Source organism: Stegastes partitus, unplaced genomic scaffold (assembly GCF_000690725.1).
Source record: "Stegastes partitus isolate 25-593 unplaced genomic scaffold, Stegastes_partitus-1.0.2 Scaffold380, whole genome shotgun sequence".
Classification (NCBI taxonomy): Eukaryota; Metazoa; Chordata; class Actinopteri; family Pomacentridae; genus Stegastes; species Stegastes partitus.
Genome location: NW_007578111.1, coordinates 159,435 through 186,506, shown reverse-complemented (window position 1 = coordinate 186,506; position 27,072 = coordinate 159,435). Strand labels below are relative to the sequence as shown.

The 27,072-nt window shown below is 43.6% G+C and overlaps 2 protein-coding genes across 3 annotated transcripts; one reads left to right on the top strand and one right to left on the bottom strand.

Moving 5' to 3' along the window:
- Window positions 1–550: 550 nt before the first annotated feature.
- pi4kab (phosphatidylinositol 4-kinase, catalytic, alpha b) lies at window positions 551–27,062 on the bottom strand. 2 transcript variants are annotated; one of them, XM_008284911.1, is made up of 55 exons: window positions 26,941–27,062; window positions 25,700–25,816; window positions 25,137–25,230; window positions 24,799–24,887; window positions 24,634–24,706; window positions 24,289–24,551; window positions 24,062–24,128; window positions 23,248–23,396; window positions 23,083–23,148; window positions 22,887–22,983; window positions 22,570–22,761; window positions 22,354–22,454; window positions 22,107–22,236; window positions 21,197–21,326; window positions 21,004–21,099; window positions 20,704–20,887; window positions 20,094–20,197; window positions 19,325–19,493; window positions 19,182–19,232; window positions 15,433–15,541; window positions 14,850–14,986; window positions 14,633–14,766; window positions 14,426–14,508; window positions 14,266–14,336; window positions 14,050–14,174; window positions 13,886–13,967; window positions 13,629–13,712; window positions 13,336–13,425; window positions 13,030–13,149; window positions 12,121–12,135; window positions 11,879–11,971; window positions 11,633–11,789; window positions 10,868–10,995; window positions 10,604–10,762; window positions 10,095–10,246; window positions 9,900–10,007; window positions 9,668–9,795; window positions 9,141–9,299; window positions 8,927–9,006; window positions 8,585–8,784; window positions 8,102–8,192; window positions 6,366–6,533; window positions 6,132–6,185; window positions 5,909–6,029; window positions 5,697–5,826; window positions 4,600–4,743; window positions 4,450–4,520; window positions 3,839–3,945; window positions 3,615–3,719; window positions 3,373–3,498; window positions 3,147–3,267; window positions 2,104–2,263; window positions 1,926–2,015; window positions 1,758–1,841; window positions 551–1,673 (listed from the first exon to the last, which is right to left on the bottom strand). In XM_008284911.1, exons 1-55 carry the CDS (start codon window positions 27,037–27,039, stop codon window positions 1,622–1,624), a joined length of 6,309 nt encoding a protein of 2,102 aa, XP_008283133.1. In that variant the 5' UTR covers window positions 27,040–27,062; the 3' UTR covers window positions 551–1,621. The 2 variants fall into 2 exon arrangements, with proteins under 2 accessions (XP_008283133.1, XP_008283134.1); XM_008284912.1 differs by lacking the exon at window positions 12,121–12,135.
- Window positions 15,906–18,552, top strand: serpind1 (serpin peptidase inhibitor, clade D (heparin cofactor), member 1). Its single transcript, XM_008284910.1, has 7 exons — window positions 15,906–15,960; window positions 16,116–16,386; window positions 16,722–17,365; window positions 17,446–17,594; window positions 17,690–17,814; window positions 17,969–18,113; window positions 18,218–18,552. The coding sequence occupies exons 2-7, from the start codon at window positions 16,124–16,126 to the stop codon at window positions 18,407–18,409; spliced, it is 1,518 nt and encodes a 505-aa protein (XP_008283132.1). The 5' UTR covers window positions 15,906–15,960; window positions 16,116–16,123; the 3' UTR covers window positions 18,410–18,552.
- Window positions 27,063–27,072: the final 10 nt, after the last annotated feature.

Sequence of the window (27,072 nt, the reverse complement as noted above, 5' to 3'; positions counted from 1 at the left end):
GAACCTGCCTTCACCCTGAGTCAGCTGGGATAGACTCCAGACACATTAAAACTAGATAAATGTGGAATAATAAACACAACAAAGCAAACCTGTGTGTATAAACATGTAGAACTCTGTTTGACATAGTTGTCTCTGCTGGAAGAGCATGGAGGTGCCGGGCACTGTGGCGTCGTGGGTTCTAATGACTGATGGTATGAAAGACCTAAACACCACCCCTTTGAGCGATTTGAGGCACGTGGCTGAGTCGATCTGCAACACACTGCTACCAACTACTACAGCGCCTACAAAAAGTATTCACCCCGTTTGGAAGTTTTTCCCTTTTGCTGCTTTTTAACATTGAATCTTGATCCATATATTTTGGTTTTTTGGACAATAATTTGCAAAGTACATAAGAAGTGATTTTGCCAAGTAATGTAATTTAAAATGTTAAAAATTAGACATAAAATGCAAAATAAGTGATTACAAAAGCATTCAGCTCCTTCAAAGTGCAGCCAGTTGGTGCTAGAAGTCCCACGATGAGCGAAACAAAGATCTGAGTGCAGAGACGGTGTTTTTAAGTTAATAGATCTTTATTTGATTTCATATCTTGTGCATTCTCATTCAAAAGGCATGAAGATAGAAAAGGAGACAGAAAATGGGTCATGGATATAAATATACAAAGAGAGGCAAAATCTTTACAACCTGTAACATTACATGAAGGCTTAAGCTAACCGTATGGACGTGGGGCACAGCACTTTGGATTACTACAGTAATTTTCACCAAAAAAGCCACATCGGACACAGGCTACATGGTAGTAAACACCTCATGCAACTGCCCAACATTGAAGCTGTGCCTTACCCTCACCCACAAGCAATAGAAAAGTGTGAATCATGTGCAGTATCTCCCCTCCCTCCCCTTTGGCAACGCTAAATGTACAAAACTCAGCCCCAGTGTTTCCCACGACTCGTGTGCATCGTTTCTTTGAAAGTGGAAATATGTGGAAATATGAAAAACCCCAAAATACAGACAGCGCCACCCATGTCTATACAGTCAAGTCTCACGGTTACAAACAAGACGAGTACCATGCCACGGATCAAGGAACTCTGACTGGTCCATTTAAAAAGAGAAGCACAGTAGTACAGTCAAGTACGAGATGACAGAATAGGCCACATTGGTCAGAACTGAAACCAGTCGGCTACTTCAAGTATCCAATCACATTTCAAAACCCCATCGAAAAATCAACAGAATCCACATTCACTGACGTTTACAAATCATTTAAAATTGGCACAAACTCCGATAAAGTATTTACTGAACGTGCAGATTACTAAGAGTTTTGTTGTTGTTTTTTTTCTCTCTCTAAGTACACAGGAGTCAAGATGCTAGTGCAATAATATCATAATCAATAATAACAATGATTCCAACTTAATAATAAATAAAGGGACAACTAATGTAAAGGAAAAAAAAAAAAAGAGGAAACAAGAAGCCCAAAGCAAACACAAAGGACAACATCCAACAATCAGCAGAAGAAACGGTGAGCCACGATCTTCAATGGTGAACATTCACAAAGGCACACACGCAAACTCACGCACGCACGCACACGCCACGTACCGGCCAATATATGCACATGCTTAGGCACAAACGTTTAATATGGGATCTGGTTTTGGTAATACTGGATCATGTCGTAGGTTCTGCTCCTGTAAACACACAAAAAAAAGGAAACAATCAAATCAAAGTTTTCATGTTAAAAGAAAAACAGAAAATCTAGAAACTGCACCAACCTGTTGCTGAGGAAGCAGTTCTGGATGACTTTGATGATGAAGGAAGCTGCATCTTTCTCGCTCAAACCCGGGTTGAACCGCTGCCTAGAGGCGGGAAATGAGACCATGAACTTCTCTGCTTATTCACATGAACACAAATACGCATTCACATTCACGTGCAGGACTCACTTGAGCAGTTTGATGGTCTGTCCTCTGAAGCAAGGAAGGCCGGTGTCCAGCATGAGGTTGACTAAGGAGACCACTCCATCCATGTAGGGCCTGATGATGCACCAGAGGAACTCGTCTTAATGTCACTCATCACGTCACTGTGCAGTCAATAGTCGGTTTAGCATTCAGACATACTCACCTGACAGCCAGGTATCCCCTCACACACATCTCCATGAACCACTTGAAGGGCGTCGCCTCCATCTTCCCGCCCATGATCATCACCATCTCGTCGGTCAGCTTGATGTCGGGCTCCCAGCCGAGGTTCCCGCCCGGAGAGCTTTCAAACATGAAGCCAAAGTCTGGAAACACAGACATCAGCTAAGAAAACAAGATCTTAGGAGTTTTCAAGGATGCTCCAGTGTCGTGTTGCAGCGTGAAAATGATGTCTGGCACTATTAGTACAGACACAATTATTCAAAAGGGTTGTCTAGGATACCGCAAAATTTAAAAATAGTAAAAAGCTTTGATGTATTTTGCAATATCCACTATTTTCCACTACTTTTTATGCATTTTAGTTTCTGCCATAAAGGATTTAGAGTCTCATGGTGTAGGAATGTTAGCATGCAAAACAAAAGTTAACATGCTTTTAATTTGTAGTACAGAGCAGTGCTAATGCTACTGGTTTGCAGGTTCAGCTAATTATTTCAATAAATGTGCAATAATGTCTGAAACATGTTTTTATGGACCTTTGAGGTTTGACTGATTTTATTTCTAAAACTAAACACTGTATTGTGTTCAACATAAAAGTAAATTCAACACTGGAAATCAGCATGTTAGACAGCTGTACTAAGTAACCCACTGTCAGGTCTTATGCTGAGGATCATGAAGCTGATTTAAACTGGTCCTGGTTAAAATACCTGCATGATAAACACCTCACACAATAAATCCATCTGATACACACTTTAAAATCGACACAGAAAGCTGCCTTATATGGATTTTTCCTTAGAAGTAATCTAACGTGTGCTTTTCTCCTCCAAAATGATCCCACATCAGTCACATGAGAGGCTGTTCCCTCCTGATGAGCGCTATGAGATGACTTGTTGTTGTAAATATGCACTATACAAATAAAATTAAATTGAAAATTGAATTAAATTTCATTTTTATTCTAAGTCTAAATACTTACTAAATGGATTTCACATATCAACTTCAATAAAAGATCATAGACTTGCACACGAAACACACCGATGTGGATGAGGTGGCCCTGACTGTCCAGCATGATGTTGCCGTTGTGTCTGTCTTTTATTTGCAGCAGGAACAGCAGCAAGCTGTAAGCTGCCATGCTGCGGATGAAGTTGTACCGCGCCTGAAACGACAAGCGTTGGAGGGAGAATCAGACGAAAAATGGTCTAACCTTACAGGCTCTAATGACTGTTTGAGGCTGGATGAGGTTGTGAGATTTGGCTTTTACCTTCTGGAACGCCAGCGTAGACTCGTCTCCATACTGGTTCCTGAAATAGTCGTACATGCCGAAGTCCGTCTGTCGGCCCAGTTGGTCACGAGATTTGCAGTCTGGGATGCACTCGATCACACCGCACTGTGGTGGAACAACAGACGAAGAAAGAAGAGGGTTGATTAGAGATTTTAATATTCAGTACTTCCATGTCAGACAGCAGTGCAGATGAAGACAGGGACGGTTTAACGTGAACTCACTCCAGGAGCTGTGGCCACCACCCTGTAAGGAAACACGTAGAGATCCAGGCCGACCAGCTGGAAGATGTTCTTAAACAGGCTGATGATCTGAAGTGCCAACATGTCCTGGGAACACAGATGATCAAATGTCAACAAAAGGGAGGCCTGGCTCAAACAATGAAGCCAAACAAAGATCTCATGAAACGGGTGGATGATAGCAGAGCGGTAAGTCTAGATCAGGAAACCTGTCTGCAGTCATCTCCAACTTTAAAGATGGCCGCCTGCCAGCAGATTCTCTTGGCCTCCTCTTCGTTCTTCGCCTCATCCACAGAATCTGAGCGACACCGCAGACCTGAGGGGACGATGTAATGACACACAAGTTTAAAAAGCATAAAATCTACTGTAGTTTCCCTTAAACTCCACATCCTCCAAAAATGTGTTTCTGTCATTGGTAGTTCTGTTGAGCATCGCTATAAAGAAAGACTCAGAGTTTGTCTAAACTAACCGGAGTGTTTGTGCCTGCAGCATGTTTGGTGATAAGACAACTGACTTTAAACTGAAATCAATGCCTGGAAACTTAAACCTGCGAGGCACGTGCACTGAGAATGAACTTTGGGTGATTTGAGGAACATCTTGTATCCAGTAATTTAACTTTTAAAAGAAAAATATTTGCACATTCATAGACTACATTTTTCAAGGAGGTGAAGATTTTGATTTAAGAATTTCTAACCAGGTAATTGAAAGGTTTTTATTAAAGCAAAATAAACATATTGGCACTATTATTATGCACAGCAGGGTAATCTTTTTTATCTCTTTGAACATCTGGCCTGGATTAGACATTTCACATTAACAGTACCTTCTTTCTCCAGCTCACTGACTCCACACCTCCTAACTTTGAACTTGGCCAGGTAGGGAGCTTTGGCAGCGCTAAACAGAGGCAAAAAGGTTAGAAAAGCACTTCCAGTGACGCTTTCACATTGTGAGAGAGGTTGGTTTTGAGGCCCACCTCTGCATGGGGGTCCCAGACTTGTAGTCAATATCCAGAACTATGGCCTCAGGGTTACTGGGGAGATAACAGCCAGGCTGGACTTTGATCTGTGACATGGCATCCAGGCAGGCCCTCTTCCTCTCCTCCCCTTTGGGAAAAGGCCTGACGGAGACAAACAAAAACAACTGGAACACACAGATCTTCCACGGTTCTACGTGTGCACCTCCGGTACTGAAAATAGCATGCATGGGCATCTCGCTGAATGGTTTCAGACCACGAGTGACAGCCAGGCTCTGCTGCTAACCGCACAGAGGAGTCTTTGGGGTGGAGAGTAATAGAGAGTGGAAGCCGGAGAACAGAAGTTTTTTCCCCTTGGCTTGTTGCAATTAGTGTCGTAATGAGGGCAGAGGGGAATTTGTCACCCACTAGTGGGCTGACGAAAACACTCTCTGTACGGAAGCTGTCACAAAACAGCTCATCAGCCGCCGAGTTTGCACGCCGGTGGACAGGTAGTCAGGGACGGAGGCGGCAAGGCTCAGAGCGTTTTCCAGACTGATGCATAATCAAAGTGACAGAAGAGCAACCGATAGCCCAATAAATGAACAACAAAGGGACTTAGAGAGCAGAACTCTGGTGGCAGGGAGAGGAACACAACATGTTGGCTCGGGGGAAAACTTGTTATCACTTCATAAACACCCTGAAGATAGCTGGAGGGTCGAGTTTAACAGAAAAGTTAAACTGTGGTAATTACTTTAACGGCTTTTGAAAACATGATCCGTAGTTTTTTCACTTTTGTTTCCATGTCTCTGACAAATTATGGGTACTGTACACTGACTCATTAAGCTGGGATGTCATTGAATTAAAGAAGAGAGTAAAGAAAGTCAAATAAAGGATGAGATGATGATGATGCAGTGACAAAACAAATCAAGGTTCTCGCTTATTGTAGAACAACTGCAGGGCTACATGTTGCATGTTTGATCCTATTAACTAAGAGCAGCATTTACTTTACAGGCAGACGACGGCCCTCAAATGTGGAAAAGCTTTAAACAGTGGGTGTAATTACATATAATGACCTACAATGTGAGTCTAATTATAAAAAATAAGAGTGTTCATACTTGATAATGGCCGACACGTTGGTAATCTTGTTAAAGAAGTCAAACTCTCTCTGGTAAAAGTCTTTGGCCGGGCCAGACAGCGAGCCGGTAATCTCCTCCACCATCTGCTCCAGCAGCTCGCCGATGTCGGCTGCAGGGAGAGAGGAGGTCAGAGTCTGCGGTGAACGGGTTGAGTCAGAGAGAGAGAAACGAGGTGAGGCTGAATATCTCACGGTCTTTCTGGTTCCCTTCCTCGTCCAGGTAGATGTTGGTCTTCATGTTCCAGATGAACTGGTGAGCCAGCAGCTGAGACTTCTGAGCGGCCCACAGGATGTACTCTCTCACGTAGCCCATCTATACGCCAGCGTGGACGGGAAGAAAACGACAGCTGTGATCGTTTAACCGTCATGAGAGGCCTTTACATAAATGCGCTGAGTCATAAAATCTAGAGTTTACCTTGTCGTAACGAAGCGCCTGGACAATCTGAGGGATGTAGAATAAAATGGCGTCCTACAAACAGCAGCAAGGATAAAAAAACAAAACAGCTTTTGGTGAAAACGACACCATTAGGCCTGAACTGAGCACCAGGATCAGCTTTAACAGGGTTTAATCTGAAGAAATTATTCTAAAACAAAAACAAATACCAGAAAAAATGCCAACAACCGATGATGTGCATGTATGTGTGCTTACAGGAGGGAAGGAGCGCAGCACTTTGACGCCATACTGGGCCGTGAGGGGGTGAGGCGGGTACATGGAGGAGAAGTAGGACAGTCCAGTCGGAGGATCCGCCGGAGCCCAGCACAGAATATGACTCAGCTCCGGAGAGTCGGCATCAATCGTGTGCCACGTCACCAGAAACTGGAGAAAAAGGCCAGAAAATGACATGAATTTCACTGCGGGTTCTGTTCGGCGCGTATCACAGGATCGGACCTGACGGCGTTGGTCTCCAGAGGAAGCCGTGTTTATTAGTTACTAAAGTGACAGGAATAAACAAGTACTCGGTGTCAAAGAGGATCGTCAGCTAAATTACGGCGGTCTTCGGGGAAGGCCGTGCTCCGGCTCCCCTGCCTCTTCTTCATACGGCCTCATTAGGAGTTCAATCAGGCAGAGCTAAACGGGAAGGACTGGAGGAGGCTGGAGGGACACGGTTTACTTCAACAACATCGACATTTCTCCTGTGACGATACAAGTCAACTCAAATCAACAACACCATGCAACAGAAACTTTTTCCTTCTGTTTAGGTGTTGCTGCAACTTTACATGAATGCTGTAGTGAAAATTTCACAATCAAAAATTTTCAAGTGAATAAACAGTAGAGTGCAGCCACAGCATTATCCATGAAGCGCTGCAACATTCCTACCTATTAGGATGAAGGTGCATGAATCTTTTGCAGTGATTATAATGAATCAACATACTCAAAAGTTTATATATTTAAATAATATATAAGGGAGGGGGCTCGCACTGCAGAGAGAAACACAATAAACTGATAAAGAAGGCGAGCTCCAGTTGTCCAACTGGACACAGTTAAGGAGGAGGCCGGGGTGAGAACGCTCAGGAAGCTGGACTCAAAGCCGGACCCACTTCATGTCATGGAGGTGTTTCAGCAGAGCACCTTCAGTCACAGACTGGTTCCTCCTGAATGCAGGACTGAACGCAGCAGGAGGTCCTTCCTGCCATCAGACTTTATAACGTGCAATAAAACCACATGGCTGCAGAACTGTGACACTTTATGTACAAACGTTTTTAAAATCCATCTTTGCACAGTCCCATTTTGCACACTGGGTACCTATCTTATTTTTATTTTAGTTTTATATTGTATATTTGGTTTTATATTTTATGAGTGCCTTCAGTGTCGGGTGTCTTGTGGGCTTGTCTGTGTTTTTTTAATGTCGCTGCTGCAACAAGTAATTTCCTGTAAAAGGATCAATAAAGTAAATATTCTGTTATTCTATTCTAATATATAATATGTATATATATATAATCAAAAGCTTGTAAAAGAGGTAGAACTAGTTTTAGCCATAACAGGTGCTTAGATTGCACATAAAAATGGGAAAAAAAGGTGCAGTGGGAGGACGTATTACCAGTTGGTCGCGGTATATAGGCAGCAATAATAAATCTAAAATGTACATGTTGTAAGCTGCCTGTTTCCATTTACCTACTTTACAAACAGACGTTTGCCACAAAATATGTCGTTTTCTTTGTGCCTTCACTGGTTGCTAAGGCGTTTTAGTAGATTTATTTTGGCAAGCTGCTTAAAAATCCACTCCAAACCCACTGAGAGTTAAAGTACTTAAACTCAATTAGTCTGTCCTTGCCCCTGTGATTTTACCATTATCTGCTCCCAATGCTTGAGAATAAAAGCACCATGAATGTAACCAAAAGGGTGGCAGCTGTCGTCGTGTGGCGGGCGGCGGAGGAGGACCTCACCTTGATTGCTTCAGGAACGTCGCACACAGCAGCCGGATCCATTCGCACCAGACGAGTCACCTCAGAGACAATAGCCTCCGTGTTTTTAAATCTGAAAAGCAAATAAAAAGCTGAATAGGTGTATGCCCTATAAATAAACTCCACATGCCGCTTATTCAGCGTTAACAAGTCTGTCGATCAGCTGTTTGTTGGTGAATAATGTACATTTAGTAAAAGGGTTAAATGGCGCATTGAGCTGTTTCCATTAGATAGAAACTGTGCCGTAGCTTTTTATACGCATCAAAGGTGACATGATGGTACAAATGGGGTCTTTGTGGTGTCGTAGCTCAAGCAACCTTCAGCAGAGTTAATGATTTCAGCTTTTTAAAAGCTCGCTAATTGGCTTGGATAAAATTATTGTCATTTGCCAAATTTTCTAATTTGTTTGACGACATGTACGACTACTAAAGCTTGGGATGTAATGGATCGAATGTCTCCGTGTACCTGGCGGGCAGCTGCAGGGCAAGGTAAGGTGCGATGCTCCAGGCCAGGTTGACGTTGTCCTTCCACTGTTTTTCCGTCAGGCTGATGTATTTGGACCTCCAGTTCGCAATACTGGTCTCCACCGACTGCTCTGTAGCGATCGCAAGCTCCTGAGTGGACAACGGGTTGTACCATGTTGTCAGCCGCTCAATCTCACTGGCCTGGAGAGAAACATGCAGGTTTAGGTAAGAGAGGAGCTTCAACATAGGAGGACAGGTGGAACACCAAGCACCAAGCATGCTCATAAAGATGCACGACAAAACGCAGACATGTAAAGACTTTGTTTGTTGAAAAGGTAAATACCAGTAAAGCCAGGAGTAGTGTCCTGCGTTTCATGTAATATTTGTGCAGCTGAGAGCCTCTGTTGCTCTTCTTAGACAGTCCTGAAACAGCAAAGAACCAATAAATGAATAACACATAATTCATCTATGAATAGGAGGCAGATGAAGGTTAAGTTTCACTGTGACCATCTTTTGCAGCAAGTAGCTGTTAAATTCTACTCTTCCGTGTGTCCTACCTGATTTCTTGGATATGGTGGACATCCCTGAGGACAGAGGGTAGGTGTTGATCCATCCCTGAGCCACCTGCTGCCTCTGACCTACTGCTGCATCCAGACTGCTCCGGCTGTCCGCCACCGCCACTACAGACAGGCTGTTCACCGACATGTCTTGGGGATCTACACAGAAAGGAAAAAACATTATCAATCTATCCTACAATTCAATTCTCCAAAGGCCCGGATATTAACTTTATGAGTTCTGGTGAAAAAATATGATTCTCTACTTGACAAATAGGCATTCAGGGAGCTTTCTGGTCTGCATCTATAAACTCTGACACTAGAAAACAAGACGTAATCTTTAATCTACAACCTTGGCAGCCTTCTGTGCAAACAAAAGAGCCCAGATGGAAAAACCTTTACACTACACATCACAGAAACAAACAAGAAAATCTAATCCACAGATAAAGTGTGCGGTCTCAGGACATGTGAAGTCTTAAATTAATTTATCATTACTGAAAGTTTAGGCAACCGTTTCCTCCATGCTGTACCTGGGGGAACCAGCTGGTTGGCAGCTAGATACTTCTTGTCTGACTGCAAGCTGGCGTAGAACTTGATCATTATGCTGATGTCTTCTCTCAGCCTCTTGTCCGTCTGAGTGGGGAACTTGGGAGTCACACTACACAGAGATGGAACAGAGATGCAAAGAAGTTAGTGGATAAGGAGAATCCCTCTACAACACTCTCTTTTCTTGCCAACAAAAAATATTTTAACTTTTAGTACCTGAAGTAGTCAAAAGCCGTGGAATAGATCTTCTCTCGAAGCACGTTTCTGATGGTGGCGTTGGTCACAACGTCAGCATGCAGGAGAGTCAGACCCAGAGTCAGGAGTCTGGAATAAAGCAGATAAATGCAATAAGCTCAGGGTTCAGTATTTAAGATAAAGCCGCTTTGCTGGTGAAATAGTGAGATATGGGACCTAAATCTCGGTCCGATGGCAGCAACGTGTCGGTTCAGGCTGCTTTTGGCTCCTCCGACGCTCAGAGACAGAGATCTCTGCAAAATAGTTGTGAAAATCTCCACCTGGTCAGCGCTGCTGTACTTGGCTATCTCGAACCTCTGCACCAGAAACTGGAGGAAAAACAGAAAAAAAGAGTTTTTGACGCTTGGCAGCTTAAAATCTGTGTTCATTTCAACATGTTGGAATGATGGAACATTAGGAAGGGAAACTCTTCAAGCTACATCATATCATGGAAAAAATGTGCAGAAAAATAAAGTTTTTGGTCTATACCAGACACAACAGGATAAAACAAAAAGCAACAAACAAAAACCGTCTACTGAGTTTAATTTACAGACACTACAACTACGTGCCGACAGATTGCCAAACATGCTGCATGTAGTTTACTGATGACTGGTGATCTACAGTGTACAACAATTTTAACAGTAACATATGACTGAGCAGCATGTTGTTGTCAGTGTGCTGCTGACCTCTATCCAGAGGAAGTGAGGGATGACATCAGGAGCACAGGGTGCAGGTTGACTCTCCTCTGAGACGGCCAGCGGCCCGGTCTCAACCTTTGCCTCGGAAAACAAACCCATCTTGAGCTCCACTGTCATCTGCCAGGCCCCTGCCATCTCACGCATGAACTAAAAAAGATGGAGAAGAGAAGATGAGCACTAATCTGTTCCACAATATTCAATCTTTCAACAAATTATTCATAGGCTTTTATAAAGGGTGATAAATATACATACTGGCACTTCCACTCCATTGTGTGCAGCCAGGAGCCATTCCCAGCAGGCAATAGCAGTTTCCATGCCATGCTCTGTAAACATCTTCAGAGGGGACCAGCACAGATGGTGCAGGAGCTGTGGATCGCAGTCTGAAAGACCAAATATAGAAAAATGTCCCATTAAAACTAACTTAACAAAAAACAAAAGGCGCATGGCTGAAAGACAACAAAGACCTTTTAGACACAGGATACGTGACATTTCCTGCTTTATCAGTCTGTTAAGGCCCTGATGGCATCATTCAGATATAGTTCACTTCTACATTAATGCTCCTCACAGTTCCATTTAGACGTACCCTTCAAAGTAACCGAGTCACAGTACCTCCATGATATTTATGATACATGTTAGACTGAGCGGTATAAGGCTAAATCTAAACTAATAACAAGCTTATCAAACTGTTCAAATAGCTAATAGTTTGTTCCTGCTGCTGTTTGATGCTGTAGGTATATAAGAAACTCTAAACAGATGGAGGCAACAAACTAAACTTCAGCTCCATTTGGTCCAAACATGGATTACATTTATTATAGCTGAGTTAATCTGAACTGTTTCTGGACCAATGTTGGTGTTGAAATGTGGGAAAAAAAACCTTCAGTATTTACTATCCATTAATAAGGCAGCATGTAGTTAAGACTTGTGTTGAAAGTGATACGGGAATGTTACCAGGTCAGATTATCAGTGCACATATAAGAAGGGCTCAAATATAGAATTTAAGGTTGCAGAGCTGCTCACTTTTGGTCGTTATAAGCAGAGCTGCCATCTTGAACATGGCCTGAGTGAAGGCCTCTGGGTCTTTTCTGTCCAGAGCACTGGTCATCTGATGGATCATCAGCTTGTTGAGGTCTGACTGGCTGTGAGTCGCCTCTGAGAACTGGATCATTCCAGCCACCTGGACAGCACATAAACAGACATGGGAGTCACACAGAAACTGTGCAGAAAGTCTCAGAGAGCATAACAACCCCTGAGCACAGAATTTACCTCTCCTGTGTACCGGTTTCGTAGGTTAAGCGACGCCATGAAGTTGGAGTAGTCCTTCTTCACACATGCTGGTCTTTCTGTCAGCTGAGTGGTCTAATGAGGAAACAACCGTTTAAGCAAGACTCAAGACCAAACAGTTACAAGCTAGGAAAGAACCACACAAAGCTGTACTTCAACACTTCTGGATATTCTGAAGTATCATGCCTGAGCCCTGTCTCTCTGTATTTAGTGTTCAGACCAACCTGGGGGAAAGCAGCCTACGGTTGGCCACATGGGGGGAGGACAGCACCAGCAAAACCAGTTAGCCAAATGGGCAACCAGCCAACCAACCCACCCGTCCATTGCAGGTAAGCAACCAGGTAACCAGCAAATCCGTAAACCAGCCAAGCAACCAGGTAGGCAGTTCGGTGCGGTTTAATAAAGACAAAATACAACAAATGAAGCAAATGAAAAGACAGATATAGCAGAATGCAAGCCCAAGAACATATAAGAAATGCAGAGCAAGCAAAAAAACACAACAGACTAGTAAGCATGCACACATGGACATACGGTACTGTAAGCGAATTGACAGCTAGACTCCAGTAGTTTACAGTTATAGACTGCATAAAGAATAAAACGCACAATAAAACACACATATGTGCACAAAGGGTACAAGACACTTCTGCTCAGTACTGATGAAGCTGCAAAGGGTTTGACGAAGCAGCTAAATGGCACATTTGTTATGTTAAAAAGCCATTAATACGGGACAAATGTTAATAAGCATCAAATCAACAAGCCTGTGAGGCCACTGGCAGATTTTAGGTATGTTACCTAAATGCTCCCGGCTCAACAAGTGAGGTATGTTCAACGCTATTAAAAAATCGTGATTGCCCTTGCAACTAAAAACAAACTTATACTAAATCTTTGAGTGTTTTTGATAATATGAATTGAAAGAATAGTGCAGTATTGTTAAAGAGACAGAAAGATGGTTGTTCTGCAGTTTTAAATTATGCTAAATTGTGACTCTGACGTAGAATTAATGAATTTCATTTTGTCACTAAATTGACACTTAATTTTGTTTAAATTCAGATTGCCCTTAATTTGGAACAACAACCGCGGGGATTGGAACCGGTTCGTGTGCCAACATGCATGGATGTGCTTCTGTGACTCACGCCGAGTGTGGTGCTCTGTCTGTTGTAGCCTGCGAAGTGCAGGATGCTCTCTGTGGCCATGGCGAGCCCAGTGTGCTGGGACAGTCCCGACACCCAGTTCTGGTGCTTGTTCAGGTACTCCTTCATTCAGATAAGAACGTCCAGGAAGAGGAAAAAGGATGGAGAAGGAAAAACACTTTGAAGACTTTTTTTGCTTTCAGTAAAAACCTGCTTTTGTGAGGTTTTTAAAAGGAAGAGGTAATGAATGTACTACTTTAATTCAGTCTGTGCTGACCATCTCTTAAACATGAAGGTGAAGGAACTGACCTGTAGGTGGGACTTTGTGACTGAAGGGGCCCATTTCATCGCCTCTTTCAGGATTTCACCACAACGAGCAGCAAAGTCCTTTACAATGCTCTAAGGGGCGATACAGAAATAACATTACTTCATGGAAAACAGGATGGTTAGACGTTCAGTTTTAGTGAAATATAAATGATAAAATTAAGCCTTTTATCATATTAAGTAGCTAATAAATAGATCCTGTTATCCACAAGGCTACTTTAAAACCAATACGGTGCTGCCCTCTAGTGGCCATACGTGTAATAACAATCCAAGCTCACCTCTCGGGCTTCGTATGTGTCAGGAACAGTGATCCTGTACGGGGTGTCTGGGATGTCATAGTAAGGCTGATCCTTGTGAATGTCCTGAACAAACAGAGGCGAAATTTACCGCAACAGAAATGTACTGTTGCACCTATTTAATGTTATTTGGTCAGCTCAAACAGGAATCATTCAAACTCTGTTCCATCACAAATTACTTCTCTGTATTATCTCGCTCATTAAAGAGATTCAAACCCGACGCTGCGTCTGAAACTTACAGCGCTTAGTGACAGAGAGAGCGTCTGCAAAATATCCAGCATGGTCTTCAGCACACGACCGCTCCAGAGCAGATGTGGGAATCTGGTTTAGGTAGAGAGACATTAAAGTACAAAGCGATGAACAAAACGAAAGCAGGCAAGTTGATTGAGTGACTACTACTCACGTCTCTGCCAAACCAGAGAGGTATTTGTCTGCCACTCTGCGGATCCTCTTGTGGGTGTGATTAAAGTTGATCAACAAGAACTGGGCATGTCGCTCCAGTTCCTCCTCGTGCTCTTTAGTCTTTGGCTGAAAACAGTGGAAATACACAGATTTTTATCCAGTGCTAATAGAGAATAAAATCTGTGATAAAATAAAACCTTGCAACCACGCTGCCTACCTTCTCAGCCATCATCTGCAGGAAGACATCAAACACTTTGTCGCCAACACAAATAATGCACTGCATCATGCCTGCGGAGGTAAAAGGGAATTTGAGAAAACGAACGACCAACAACAGATACATCAGCTAGCCAAAGGGGTTAAAGGCACAAAGCCCTCACCAGATTTGTCTTTCTGGATGGCTTTGTCCTCAAAGTACCGAAACATGACCTGGAACCTGTCGGGATCGTTGGAACGCAGCATCCTGAGAGAGGACAAGATAAAGAGCTATAATACAGTACTGCACACTCTGGCCTCGCTATGTTAAGGAATCCGTGGAGACAAAAGATGAGACGTTTAAGCTGCTTTGCAATGGCAATAGAGCTGACCTCATGTATTCTAATCGGTAGACGGAGAGCAGGTAGGTGGACATGGCGAAGTCCAGCTTGTTAATGAGGGCAGATCCTTCAGGAGGTGGGTCGAGGAGGTTGCTAATCGTCGCTCGTAGTTCACTCAACTCGGCCTGGAGGACAGAAATTGAAAGCGTATTTTAAGACGTCTTTTAGCTACTGAGAGAAAAAAAATGCTTGATTTTGAACACTGTACCGGTGTCACTGTGTCATTTTTCAGAGCTGAGTTGTACTGCAGTTCAGAGCGAAGAGGTTCTCCGCTGGGGAACGTGAGAAGAGGAGATTTGGTGGCAATCTCGCAAACGCCTTCGTACCACTCCTCTGGCCAAAGACCTGAAAGAACGAAAGACAAATCCAGAAAGTCAGCAACACACTGGAGCATCAATAATCTCTGTTTTTAACGGTTTATGACTAAACACTCCTACGGATGTCTTTGGTTGTATTGGGGTATTTAATAATGATCGAAGACGCCCAAAATCTATCTTTATCTTACTTAAAAATGCAATATTTTGTTCTCCAACCTCAGTGTGACGGCTACATAATCACCACATTATCGCAACGTCTAACTCTTCTAACACTTCTTGGCCTGAGCAAACAAGTCTGAGGAGTATAAGCAGTGTACAACTTAACATTTCAAAACATCCACACTGAAATGGTTGGAGGTCTTGGAGTTTGGGGGGATGCTACCGGCCACTACACCAAACCTTTAAACATCACCTCCCATTCTTACAGTGCAAAGGTGAAGAGCTTTCCACTGAAATGATTTAATACTCGCTCACCTGATCCCTCCACGGCAAAACCCATGACCACCGAGTACAGCCAGAAGTCTCTGAACAGCTTCTGGAGGCGGGGCTTGGCCTCTTTGATTGGCGGCAGGCGTCTGGTCAGCTGTGAAAAATGAACAAGAGAACGATGAATAACGTGGAGCCATTAATGCTGCACGACGCACATGATCACACTCAGGAAGCAATTAGAAAGCCATAATGTTCATTCCTTGAATACAAATAGCACTTTTTAGCAACAGCACACAACAATAACAATAAATCAAAATAAATAGTAAATTAAACAAGCAGCTGTTACCAAACTACTAACTCTCTAATTGATCATTAACGCTACATTTTCTTCACAGAGGAGATGAATTGTGAAGAGTTAAAGAGTTCTGGTCTGTCACAGGACGTTTTGCTCTGTTTGATCTGGTCTATTTGTTCAAGAGAAGCCCACATCAAAGTTCAGTTTTGTATTCAATGCTTTGCTCTTAGTCCTACAAACAGACGAAACGCAGCACTTCCCACCAGCACACAGCGAAGGTAAGACGTTCTACAGAACACTGCAAAAGGAACTTCATATTAAAACTTTTTGTATTTTTAAATACTAAAGACATCTTTTACTAAAACATGATTTAACCAAATCTACCAAACACTGATCAGATCGTTGACTAAGCTGTGCTAAACGTCTGCCTCAGCTCTCAGGATGTGGGTCATCACTGTCATCTCCGTGGCCTGTCTGCTGGCCAGTCCATCTCTGGCTGGAGTCAAAGACCTCAGCCTTCACTTCACTGACCCTCAACCGGACCCCCGAGGCTTCGAAACGGGTGGTGCGGTGGATATAGACGCCATTCCCCTGGAGTTCCACAAGGAAAACACCGTCACCAATGACCTGGTCTTCGATGGCTTTGAGGATGAAGATTATATTGATTTTGATAAGATCCTGGCTGCAGGCAGTGATGACTACATGTGAGTTTAAGCGATTTTTTACTTCCGATAGATTATCTAAGTCTAAATGTAAAGAAAAGAATTGAAGGTGCAAAGTAATGGAGTAAAAAATGCTCATATATGCTAGTTAAGCAAGACAGGTTTAACATTTGTAGCTTGCATTGGTGATATTTGTCTTACTAGTGTTGGGTATCTGCACATCTTACTGTACATATATCTGCCATATATAGGACCCACATAAACAGATGCAGCTATTAGGAAATGTGTGTGATGTTTAATAACTAAATACAAACTGTTTCTAAAGACTGTTTCTGCTGCTGAATGGTTAGACGATGACTTTTGTGAATGTTTTCCAGCGAGGGCGATGAGATCGACGACATTGCCACACCAGCCCCAGACATCGACATCTTCGCCGAACCCTCGGACCCGAAGATCCGCCGCGCCAGACTCCTGCGCCTCTTCCACGGTCGCTCCCGCCTCCAACGCCTCAACGTCGTGAATTCCCATTTCGGCTTCAACCTCTACCGAAGCCTTCGAAATGACGTCAACCAGACTGACAACATCCTGCTGGCGCCCGCTGGGATCTCCATCGCCATGGGGATGATGGCCTTAGGGGCCGGATCTGGAACTCACGATCAGATCTACAAAGCGCTGGGATTCGCCGAGTTCGTCAACGCCAGCCATCACTACGACAACACGACGGTGCACAAGCTGTTCAGGAAGCTGACACACAGGCTCTTCAGGAGGAACTTTGGTTACACGCTTCGCTCGGTGAACGACGTTTACGTCAAGAAGGACGTCTCGGTGAAGGACACCTTCCGTGCGGAGACGAAGGCTTATTATTTTGCAGAGCCGCAGTCGGTGGACTTCAGAGATCCGGCTTTTCTGAACAAGGCCAACCGTCGCATTCAGAAGCTGACCAAAGGGCTGATCAGGGAACCGCTCAAGAGCGTGGATCCAAACATGGTGCTGATGCTGCTCAACTATCTGTACTTCAAAGGTGAGTGGAAAAAACAGGACACAGTGTTCTCCATCTTCAACCAGCAGCATCAATATAACTCTGTTTCTTTGTACAAACAGGTACATGGGAGCAGAAATTCCCAAAAGAAATGACTCACTATCGCAACTTCCGAGTTAATGAAAAGACAAACGTACGCGTGCCAATGATGAGCAACAAGGGGAACTATCTGGCTGCTGCCGACCATGAACTAGACTGTGACGTCCTGCAGGTGGGTGGCCGTACACTGTTTAATCAACAGGAATTTCCTGACAAACACACATATCCCTCACTGAGCTAATAACAATGATGAAAATGTGTTTCCAGCTCCCGTACACCGGAAACATCAGCATGCTCATCGCCCTGCCCAGGAAGATCACCGGCATGAGGACTTTGGAGCAGGACATCTCACCCACCGTTGTCAGCAAGTGGCTCAAAAACATGACAAACAGGTCAGCAGCATTACAACTAATGAGTAGCTGAGAAAGCACGCTGTAGAAGACATGTTGTCCCTGAAAGCTTATAGCTGATTGTAGAGATGACGACAATGTTTAGTGATGATTCAGAGGTTACACCATCAGGAAACGATTCTGTTCCTCCCTTCAGGACTCGTGAGATTGTGCTACCTCGGTTTAAACTGGAGCAAAACTACGACTTGATTGAAAATCTGAAGGAGATGGGGCTCACTGACATGTTCAAGGAGACTGGAGATTTCACTGGAATGACCTCCGAAAAGGTTTCCATGAACTGGGTGAGTAAGACAAAACAAAAGTCTGAGAGACATTCAATCGCCCGGACTCAACTTCACTCCCTACTATTTCAAAATGATGGATATATTATGATCTCCCTCTGCAGCTGAAGCACCAGGGAACCATCACCGTGAACGAGGAGGGGACAGAAGCTGCTGCTCTGACCCAGGTGGGCTTCATGCCGCTCTCCTCTCAGATTCGCTTCACCGTGGACCATCCTTTCCTCTTCCTGATCTACGAGCACCGCACAAACTGCCTCGTGTTCATGGGCCGGGTGGCCAATCCCTCACAGACCTAAATAAAAGCCCCGCTAAAAAGTTAAATGTAGTCTCTTACTGAGCATTTACACTTTTCCGTCTGTCTGATTGACTCAACGGATGTCTGTTATCTGTCTGTTAATGTTTCAACTTTTGCAATGAGGCTAGAAAAAAAGAAAAAAAACGGACATTAGATAATTTACATACATTATTGTTGTTACTTAAATGTCGCACTGGAATGCTTTCACAAAGAAAATGTATAAAAAACACAACAAATGGGATTATAAAATAAGAAAAAAGCATTAAACTAAAACAATTTTCTGTTAATAAAGCTTGTTAGAGGGATAGACTCAAGCCACCCGTGACCCTAATGAGGATTAAGCGGTGTATAGATAATGGATGGATGGAAGCTTGTTAGATTGCATTGGTTTTTTTTAAAAGGTACATTTAAAAAGAGAGCATGTTACCTTATTACTATGCCAACACAATAAACAAATCCTAATTGGTACACACTTGTTGTGGCTCTATTTATAATGTGGCATATAAAGTGAAAGCATCGTTTTACTGTCGGCTGAAAACGTGTTTAAAAATTAAACGGAAAACCGCAAAAGCATTCAGCAGTCATCTGCTACCAACAGAGTACTGCGGCTCACTGGGTAAATATTTGTTCATAGAGTTAAAACCTAACTAACACACTGGATTCATCTGTAAACACTCAAATATTCATGCAGATTGTGCAGCTGTGCTCTGTGGGAGGGTTTTTAACATCAATCCTCGCAGCAAATGACTTTAAACCGTCTCTACAGTACTCACCACAGCAATCACTGGAATAAGGACTCCAAGATTTCCGGCGCTGCTTGATGCCTGGGGAGATACGGAGCCATTAGCAATTTACCAGCGTGACTGTTATCAGTTTCCTGTTGTGCTTCGATGTGTGTACGCGTGGAGGCACGTACCTTCAGCGCCGGGCCCTTGTCGGAGGCCCTCTCGCTGGCTCGCTTTCCTTCCAGGCCCAGTTGGACAAACAGTTCTAAGAGGTTCACCATCAGTTCGTCCACCAGCTGCTCCCCCTGCAGGTTGGCTGCAATGTTGGCCAAAGCGTTTATCACTGCCAGAGAGCAGTGCCTTGTGGGGGAGGAAGAGAAAATAGATGGAGGGAACAGATAAGTACGTACCAGGAATCAAATACAACTGAAGTCTCCAGGAATCTACGTTACTATCAAGGTCTACTGCTCACAATTCAGTTCAATTACTAACACTCATACCACTACACTGTTGGTATTAACAGCATAAAAGCAGATGTTGACTGAGGGGAAACATCTGGGGCTGAAAAATTAACCCAAAACTGAGTCAATCCCTTTTCACTTGCATGCTAAAATGTCCAGTTTTACAGCAGTAACTAACTGAGTTTACAACCTGGTGCACAAACACTTTTGGTCTCCCTGCTCATGATAACTGTGCCCGACGTTATTTTTAATTAAAAACCTGTTTACATTGTATAAAGGCCTAAAATCATTCAGAGTTAAGTGTGTGGCAGCTTATATTGACAGATAAGTAGCGTCACAGGACAGTCTGTGGCCCAGAGACGCTCACTCAGCTCTTTGCTCATTTCTGGATTAGTCAGGAGCTATGAGGAGTCAAGCCACCACATGGCTCTACACAGAGCTTCAAAACTGTTCTTCATGAAGGTTTTGAGCATCTCTATATAAAAACTATGATGCTGACCTGTAACCGTGATCCCTGTAGTCTTTGGTGGCTGAATAGACCACTGAACTGGCTTTCACGCTGATCTGCTGGAACAGATTCCACACCTCCTGATAGATGTATTGCTGCAAGACAGAAAAGGAGGAACAATGAGTACAACTGCAGGCACCATCAGGAAAAACTTAAGATAAAAAGATGCTGCTTAGATTTAGAAAAACATTACTAGGGATAAATATGAGCAAATGTAAGGACCGAGTGAGGCTAACTGTCAGTATTTGCCAACATATAGTCACATCTATTTTCAGCCCTTTGTTAACTGTAGCCTTTCACACTGTGGGTTGACTAGCTGTCAAAAACACCCAATTACACTCCAGTGGTGAGTCAACTGCAATCTATTCTTATTGCACAGTGTACTGAGCAAATAAACACCAGTCAGCAGGTTTACAGTAATTACAGTGTGTCAGCCCCTCAGGCAGAAGGAACGAGGGGCTGCTACTTAAGCAGCACTCGGTCCATCATAGGTGCTGTGAACAAACAATCTGCAATATTTCTCCATCTATGCTAATAGTTTACACCCTTTAACTATAACGGAGGCCACTTGCTTTACAAACATGCCATCGTTGCGACTCACATTTCCTGTGATGACCATACAGCCGAGCTGGTCTATGATGAGAACATCGAGCTGCGACGGAGGCTGGCAGAACTTCTGCTGAAGGATTTGTAGGATGTGCTCCATGACTTTGGGAGTGTCTCTCAGAGCGACTGCGATGTGGCCCAGTGCTCGAATGGTGTGATCTGGAATTAGATGGGCTTCCCTGGCGGAAAGACAAGTTGTATTTTTAAAGCTGTTCATCCGTGTCAAGGACTTGAAAGCGATCTGGGTGACTAAAAGTCCCAACGTATTTTTGTTCCAACTGGAAATGTGGCTCACTTGTCGTTCTCCTGTGAAATGTACAGACGGTTGGAGAGACTGGCCAGAAAGGCTTCGACTATCACGTGGTCCATCGTCAAACCAGCTTTCAGACATCTGGGAGAGAGGAAGCACGCAGAGATGAAAACAGAACATCTCAATAAGAATAATTTTTTTTTAAATCACAGCTGTTCCAGGTGTGTTTGTATCTGACCTGCATATGTTGTCAATGGAAATGTCTCGGAGCTGCTCGTACATGGAGGGCTGGTCTTTCCTGTTCGACAGTATGTTGAAGGTGGACTGAGAATGCTCGTTAGTCACGTTTATCCTAATTTCCCCAGTTCCTTAAAAAAGACAACGGCACAAAGACAGAAGCATGAGTTCAAACAGAACACACTGTAAACCGCTGCATAATATAAGATCCTACACAGAATAAAAGTTCAGAGTGTGGTGCCAAATCTAAAGAGCATGTTTTAACAATTGATCTATGAATAGGCAGATCTCCCTGGAGCACAGCGCAGAAAAATCGGTAACATGAATTGCATTTCCAATTGACCGTGTCTGCAGCTGCTCGTAAATGAACAGCGATCAGATCAATGATGGATGAGAGCCGGATGTGACAATGACACTCTTATTGATGCGTCTTCGTTATGGTATCATCGGCTGCAGCAGCACTCTTGTCCCGTTTACCTCTGGCTCTGGTCATTTGTGCTGGATTTGCTGTAAACACTGTTTGGTTTTGGGGATGTTTTTTGGTTTTAAAGACGTGAAATATCAAGTGATTTAAGTATTTGGATTGATTTCAACCATCTATAGCCAGTTGTAGATTAATTCCTCTGAGTGTCACACTATTTTTAAGCAGTAGAGGCAGGTTTATGTCAGCGGAGGTACAGAAACTGGTGCTGCTATCAATCAGAAATAAACACTCTTTCTGTGAGGACTAAAAGCAAATCTTCAAATTAGACATCAGACAAAGTGTGTCACATGACATGTACTTGCAAAATACCCTAAAAAAATTATTTATGATGTATTTTAGAATAAAATCCTACATTTTACTAAATATTAGAGTGTTGAGACTCAGTTCAGGGGTCGATTTGAAGTAATTGAAGTATAAATATATGTACCTGTGCTGTACTGGTTGTGATACTTGTAGAGTTTTACAAGAACAGGGGAAGGAACCACCAGGAAATCCCTGAGAGAGGTTGTGGCAGAGTGAGCAACTACTGGAAACCTCTCACACAGACGGCCCAGGCCCTGAGACGTAAAAGAAGAATGTTTAAATTAATGTCAAATAAAAAGAAGGAAATAACAACTTGAATTACAGGCCTGTGCAACATTTAACTTGTATTTGTGCAGATATTTGTATTTTACCTGTAGGCAACAGATGAGCAGGGGCATATGAGCAATGATGACTTTGCTGGAGGTTTTCGACTGCAGCTTCTCCGACAGTTTGGTGCACAAATTCTCAGCTCCTTCATAAAGAAAGGAAAGGTGAGAAGTGACACAACTGGTACAGTAAAACACATCCAGCATCCCCCTGATGATGTCGTCACACCGCGCCGCTCACTCTCTGCTGCAATTGATTACCTTGCTCATCTTTGACGGCCCACACCATGAGGTCCACGCAGGCAGCGTTGGCTTGGCAACGGAGTTTGAGGGGGCTTTGTTCCCCCGGCAACCCCCCCGTGTCATGAAGTACCCGCTGCAGCTCCGACTGACTGCTGCTAAACTGCTCCAGCACAAAGTCGTGCACCTCTCGTACAAACGTCGGCTGCAGGGCTGAGAAACAGTGAGGGAGTATGACAACTTGCCAGAGTAGCTTATGTAATGTTCTGCTACACAGAACCATCACAGGGCTGTTTGGCTTTAAATGCGTAACAAATAATCCATGTGTGATGCTTCACCTTTCATGTAGTAGAGTGTGTCCCGCAGCATTTTGAACACACACACATAGAGAGGGTCACTGAAGGTTTTGTAATAGAGGTTGATTCCAGGATTAGACTTCACAACAAACAGAAGAGACAAGACAAGATTATTTCAATGAGAATAGCTTATATTTAACTTTGCATCAACCATTTACAATTATAGTTCTATAGTTACCTCTGTGACTTCTGTCATGGTGGCGTCCAGAGTTTTCAGAAAAGCTTCAGAAACAAACTTCTTAACCTGTAAACAACAACATGCACGTATAAAGATATATATACATACAGAGGACAGGAAGCTACAGCAGCAGTGTTTCAGTGAATGGGTAGTAGGCTACTGCACCATGCTGAGGAGCTGTCGCAGCAGTTCAACGGGCACCTCCACCTCATTTTCTCCTGCTACCATGTAGAGAGGAGACATTGAGAAACTGGAGCTGACGGTGGAGAAATAGTAGTCGGGGTCCACGGTGCTGCTGTCTGGAAGATAGGCTGCTGTAATCAGAGGGAGCAGAGGACATAAAAAAAACCTTCCTTCAGCTTGGGCAGCATTTCAGTGACATAAAATCAGGATAATGGCTAATCACTGGCCTGTACGCTAATCCACTGAGATTACTGTCACTGGTGACATTAATCTCTGCCTCTTTATTGGATTTCTTCCTGTATGACTGCAGATTATCGGGGCAGAATGATGTCTCAAATAAAGTCATTTTTTGATGCAAAAAGCTGCCGAAGACATTTGTTTTGGAATCAAAGTCAACTGCATATATCTCAGAAATTGGTGCAAATATCTAAGTTTGGAAGCTAACAACAGTCCTATTGCACTGCTAACACTTTAAACAGCCCAACAGAGTTATATGTGATGGCACACGAACACACGCAGACCTTTGAACCAAAGACTCGCTGCTACTTTTAAAATTAGAAACGGTGTCATTCCTGAGCTGCTATATAAAAATTAGACAGGTGCCCATTCACACTTTGAACAGGCAAGGGGGTACCAAGAGGGGTTACTATAGTTTTTCTCTATGCATTACTGCAGTATTACAGTATGTGAGATATGTCTGCAGTTTACCACAACAAACACAGAAAGATGCAAGCACCTCCTTCTGATAAACCCATGCTGAGTCGACAGAATATAGCCTGTGTTTCTTGACATTTACCTTCAAAGTAATGTGGGCCGGGGGCTGTCGGAGAGCAGGGAGAGTGGCCTCCTGGATCCGTACAGATCTATGAGCACATCACAGAACATTCATTTAATCACTGAAACAGTTGTTGAAAATTAGCCTCTCTGAACTCTGAGTATAACAAAATCACAAAATCTTCAAGGAGATCATGGCCCTGCAGTTTAATTCTTCTCTTGACTCCAACCAGCTCTGTCACAACTGACCTGTGCAGAGGAATCCAGGTTGGTCCCGGTGCGTCTGCGCAGAGTGTCACTTTGGCACACGGTGAGCAGCGAGGACGGCAGGATAGAACGAAAGTCATTGAAGGATCTGCGCCGCACGCCCTCCGTTTCCTCCGTGACGCAGCGAGTCTGGGGAAAATCTTTGGGGAACAACTTGGACAACAGCGCTTCGTCTGTGTTGCTGTAGCGGCCGAACGCTCGAGTCATGCCGAGAAGGCTGGGGATGATGTACCTGCACAGGAAGACTGCAGACCAGAGAGCAGCTGTGAAGCTTTTTCATTTCACTGATGTCGTACACGTTGACATCGCATCTGTTTGTGTGTGTACCTTTGTCGTGATTATCAGGTGTTTGGCACATGTCCTGGAAAGCCTGCATGACCTCCATTATAGTGTTTAAGATCTGTTGGGGAAACGGTGAAGCAAGAACTTAGCACTTAGCTGCAATACACTGGAACATATGAATGGCATATTATCACAACATGCTAAGCTTACCTCCTCTCTGGAGTCTGGGTCCCTCTGAGCCACATCTGACAGAAGTGTCACCAGACAGAAGCTGAAGTTTTCTGCAACTGGAAGAAATTCTGGAGAAAATAACACAAACACATTTTGTTAAATGCTACGTAAGTGTGTGCAGCAAGAAAAATAAAGACCAGCAGATTTATGCTGTGTCATGAAATTTTGTGGATGGAAATCAATACTATGCTACCATCTTAAGGCAGCACTAAAAATGGATAAGAATAACAAAAAAACACTACTTAGTTCACTGCTGCCACAAGTAAATGGAAGCAATTGTCCGACAAAAAGCCCCACTATAAGAGGATTGTTCTTACCCTTTCCTTTCTTTCCCGAGCTTTCTTCGATCCATTGGACCCGTGGCAGCCCTCTCAATAGGCTCAGCAAGTAGGAAACAAGTATGTCTTTGTGCTGTCGGAGTAAAGCGAATCATTACACGCCACAGACAAAAGTGCCTGGCAGCACTTTTTGTTGGCTAACAGGCGCTGATAAATCAAGATTATGAGGTATTGGCTATTCTGACACAGTCCAGGCGAGGTGAAAGAACATATATCACTACTTTAAACACTGAAAAATGATGCTATCGTCTCTTCGCAGCCAATTTGGCAGCAGAGCTTTCCACGCTGCGTCTCGCTGTGATGAGGTTAGAGGCTTACGTGGCCAATTGCATGTCTAATCGCCGGCTTAATCAGATTATGGGAATAAGCTTATCACGCTGATATATGTGCAGAGGCTGGTAGTGAGAGGAACACTATAATAATATTATCCATGTATAAAATCTGAGCAATATTTTGACCATAAATCCACTATATCATCCATTAGCTGCCTAAAATTAAATGCAACCACTGTGTTAAAAATATTTTAAAGAACCAGCACCCACCTGTAAACCAGACTCCACCAGAAACACAGCCAGAGCAATGACAGCATCTCTGCGACGCACATCCAAAGTAAACACACCGCGGGCTTCTACGGGACACATACATTGCAGCTTCTGGACCTAAAACAGAACAAATACAATCATAAATGTAGTTTAAAAATGTATTAAAATGCTTAAAGATGATATGCACACAGTAATCAGGCCACTTGGTTAACTCAAGAGGAGATTCAGGAGTTTTTATCTGTCACATGTAAAGTGTCTCTTCTACAACAAGACAAGATAAAAACATTCCCAAAAAATAGAAAACAATGAAAGAGATGGTGACACTGCTGTATCTGTCTTTATGTAGTTGGACCATTAGATTTTTATTTTCTAGTGTTTTTTTCCCTCAATCTGCTGTAAAAATCACAGCCCTCTCTACTGAAATATCATCTTTACCAGACTCTTACTGCACGTTTTCATGCACACTTGATGATTTTTTTTGCGCATACACTTCCTACTCCTCTGCATTCTGCTGCTATCTTATCTGTTTTATTTCAGCCCTTGGGATCAATAGACTGCATGCTGCTATCAAGGTGGGAACCAAGCTGTGCTGTCACTGCCCACAATAACAAAGGTAGCAGGACGCAGGTATTTATGACGTTTGATTTAGTGCTGTGGTGAACATGTAACCCATGTACGTCATAAAACACCAGCTCTTACTGGCAGTGTATTGATCGTTGCCTCGATATGCTCTCGTGTTTTTCTTATACCACCACATTTGAGTATCACTTTCCATTAAACTCTCCCTGTGTTAGACCTGATCATCCATCCTGCACTTGCAACAGGTTAGTGACGGAGAACAGAGCACACAGTGAACTCCTGTCCCCGTAAACCTGTTTGACTGCAGTGCTCATCAGCCGGACTGCTCTGCCTGATGCGGTAACGAGCAGCTCGGAAGCAGCGACGCCACTTTCTCCTGCATCGCTTCCTTCTTCTGCTGCTGCTGCTGCTTCTCCCACAGACCAAACACCGCCGCGAACACCCCGCGTTAGTGATTCCCAACTCCTGACGCACACACAGCTGTCACATATTAGCTCTGCTGTCACGTCCGTGGTCACAATAAACCACCGCCTGTGCGGAAGCGGAGCTACACCCTGAACAACACTGCTGCTGCTGCTGCTTAACAACATTAGCTAATTAATACACATTCTGTCTTATCGGAGCTCACTCGGGTTTTGTTTTGTTTTGTTTTTTTTGCTCACCTTTTCGACCGGGGCGGGACGGTGGGCAGCTAAAGAGCGGGCCAGCGACAGGACTGTGTTGAAATAAAACCCTCTCGTACCACCTCCCATTACAGACATGTTTACCCCCTACATCAAACCAGCGCAATTCAG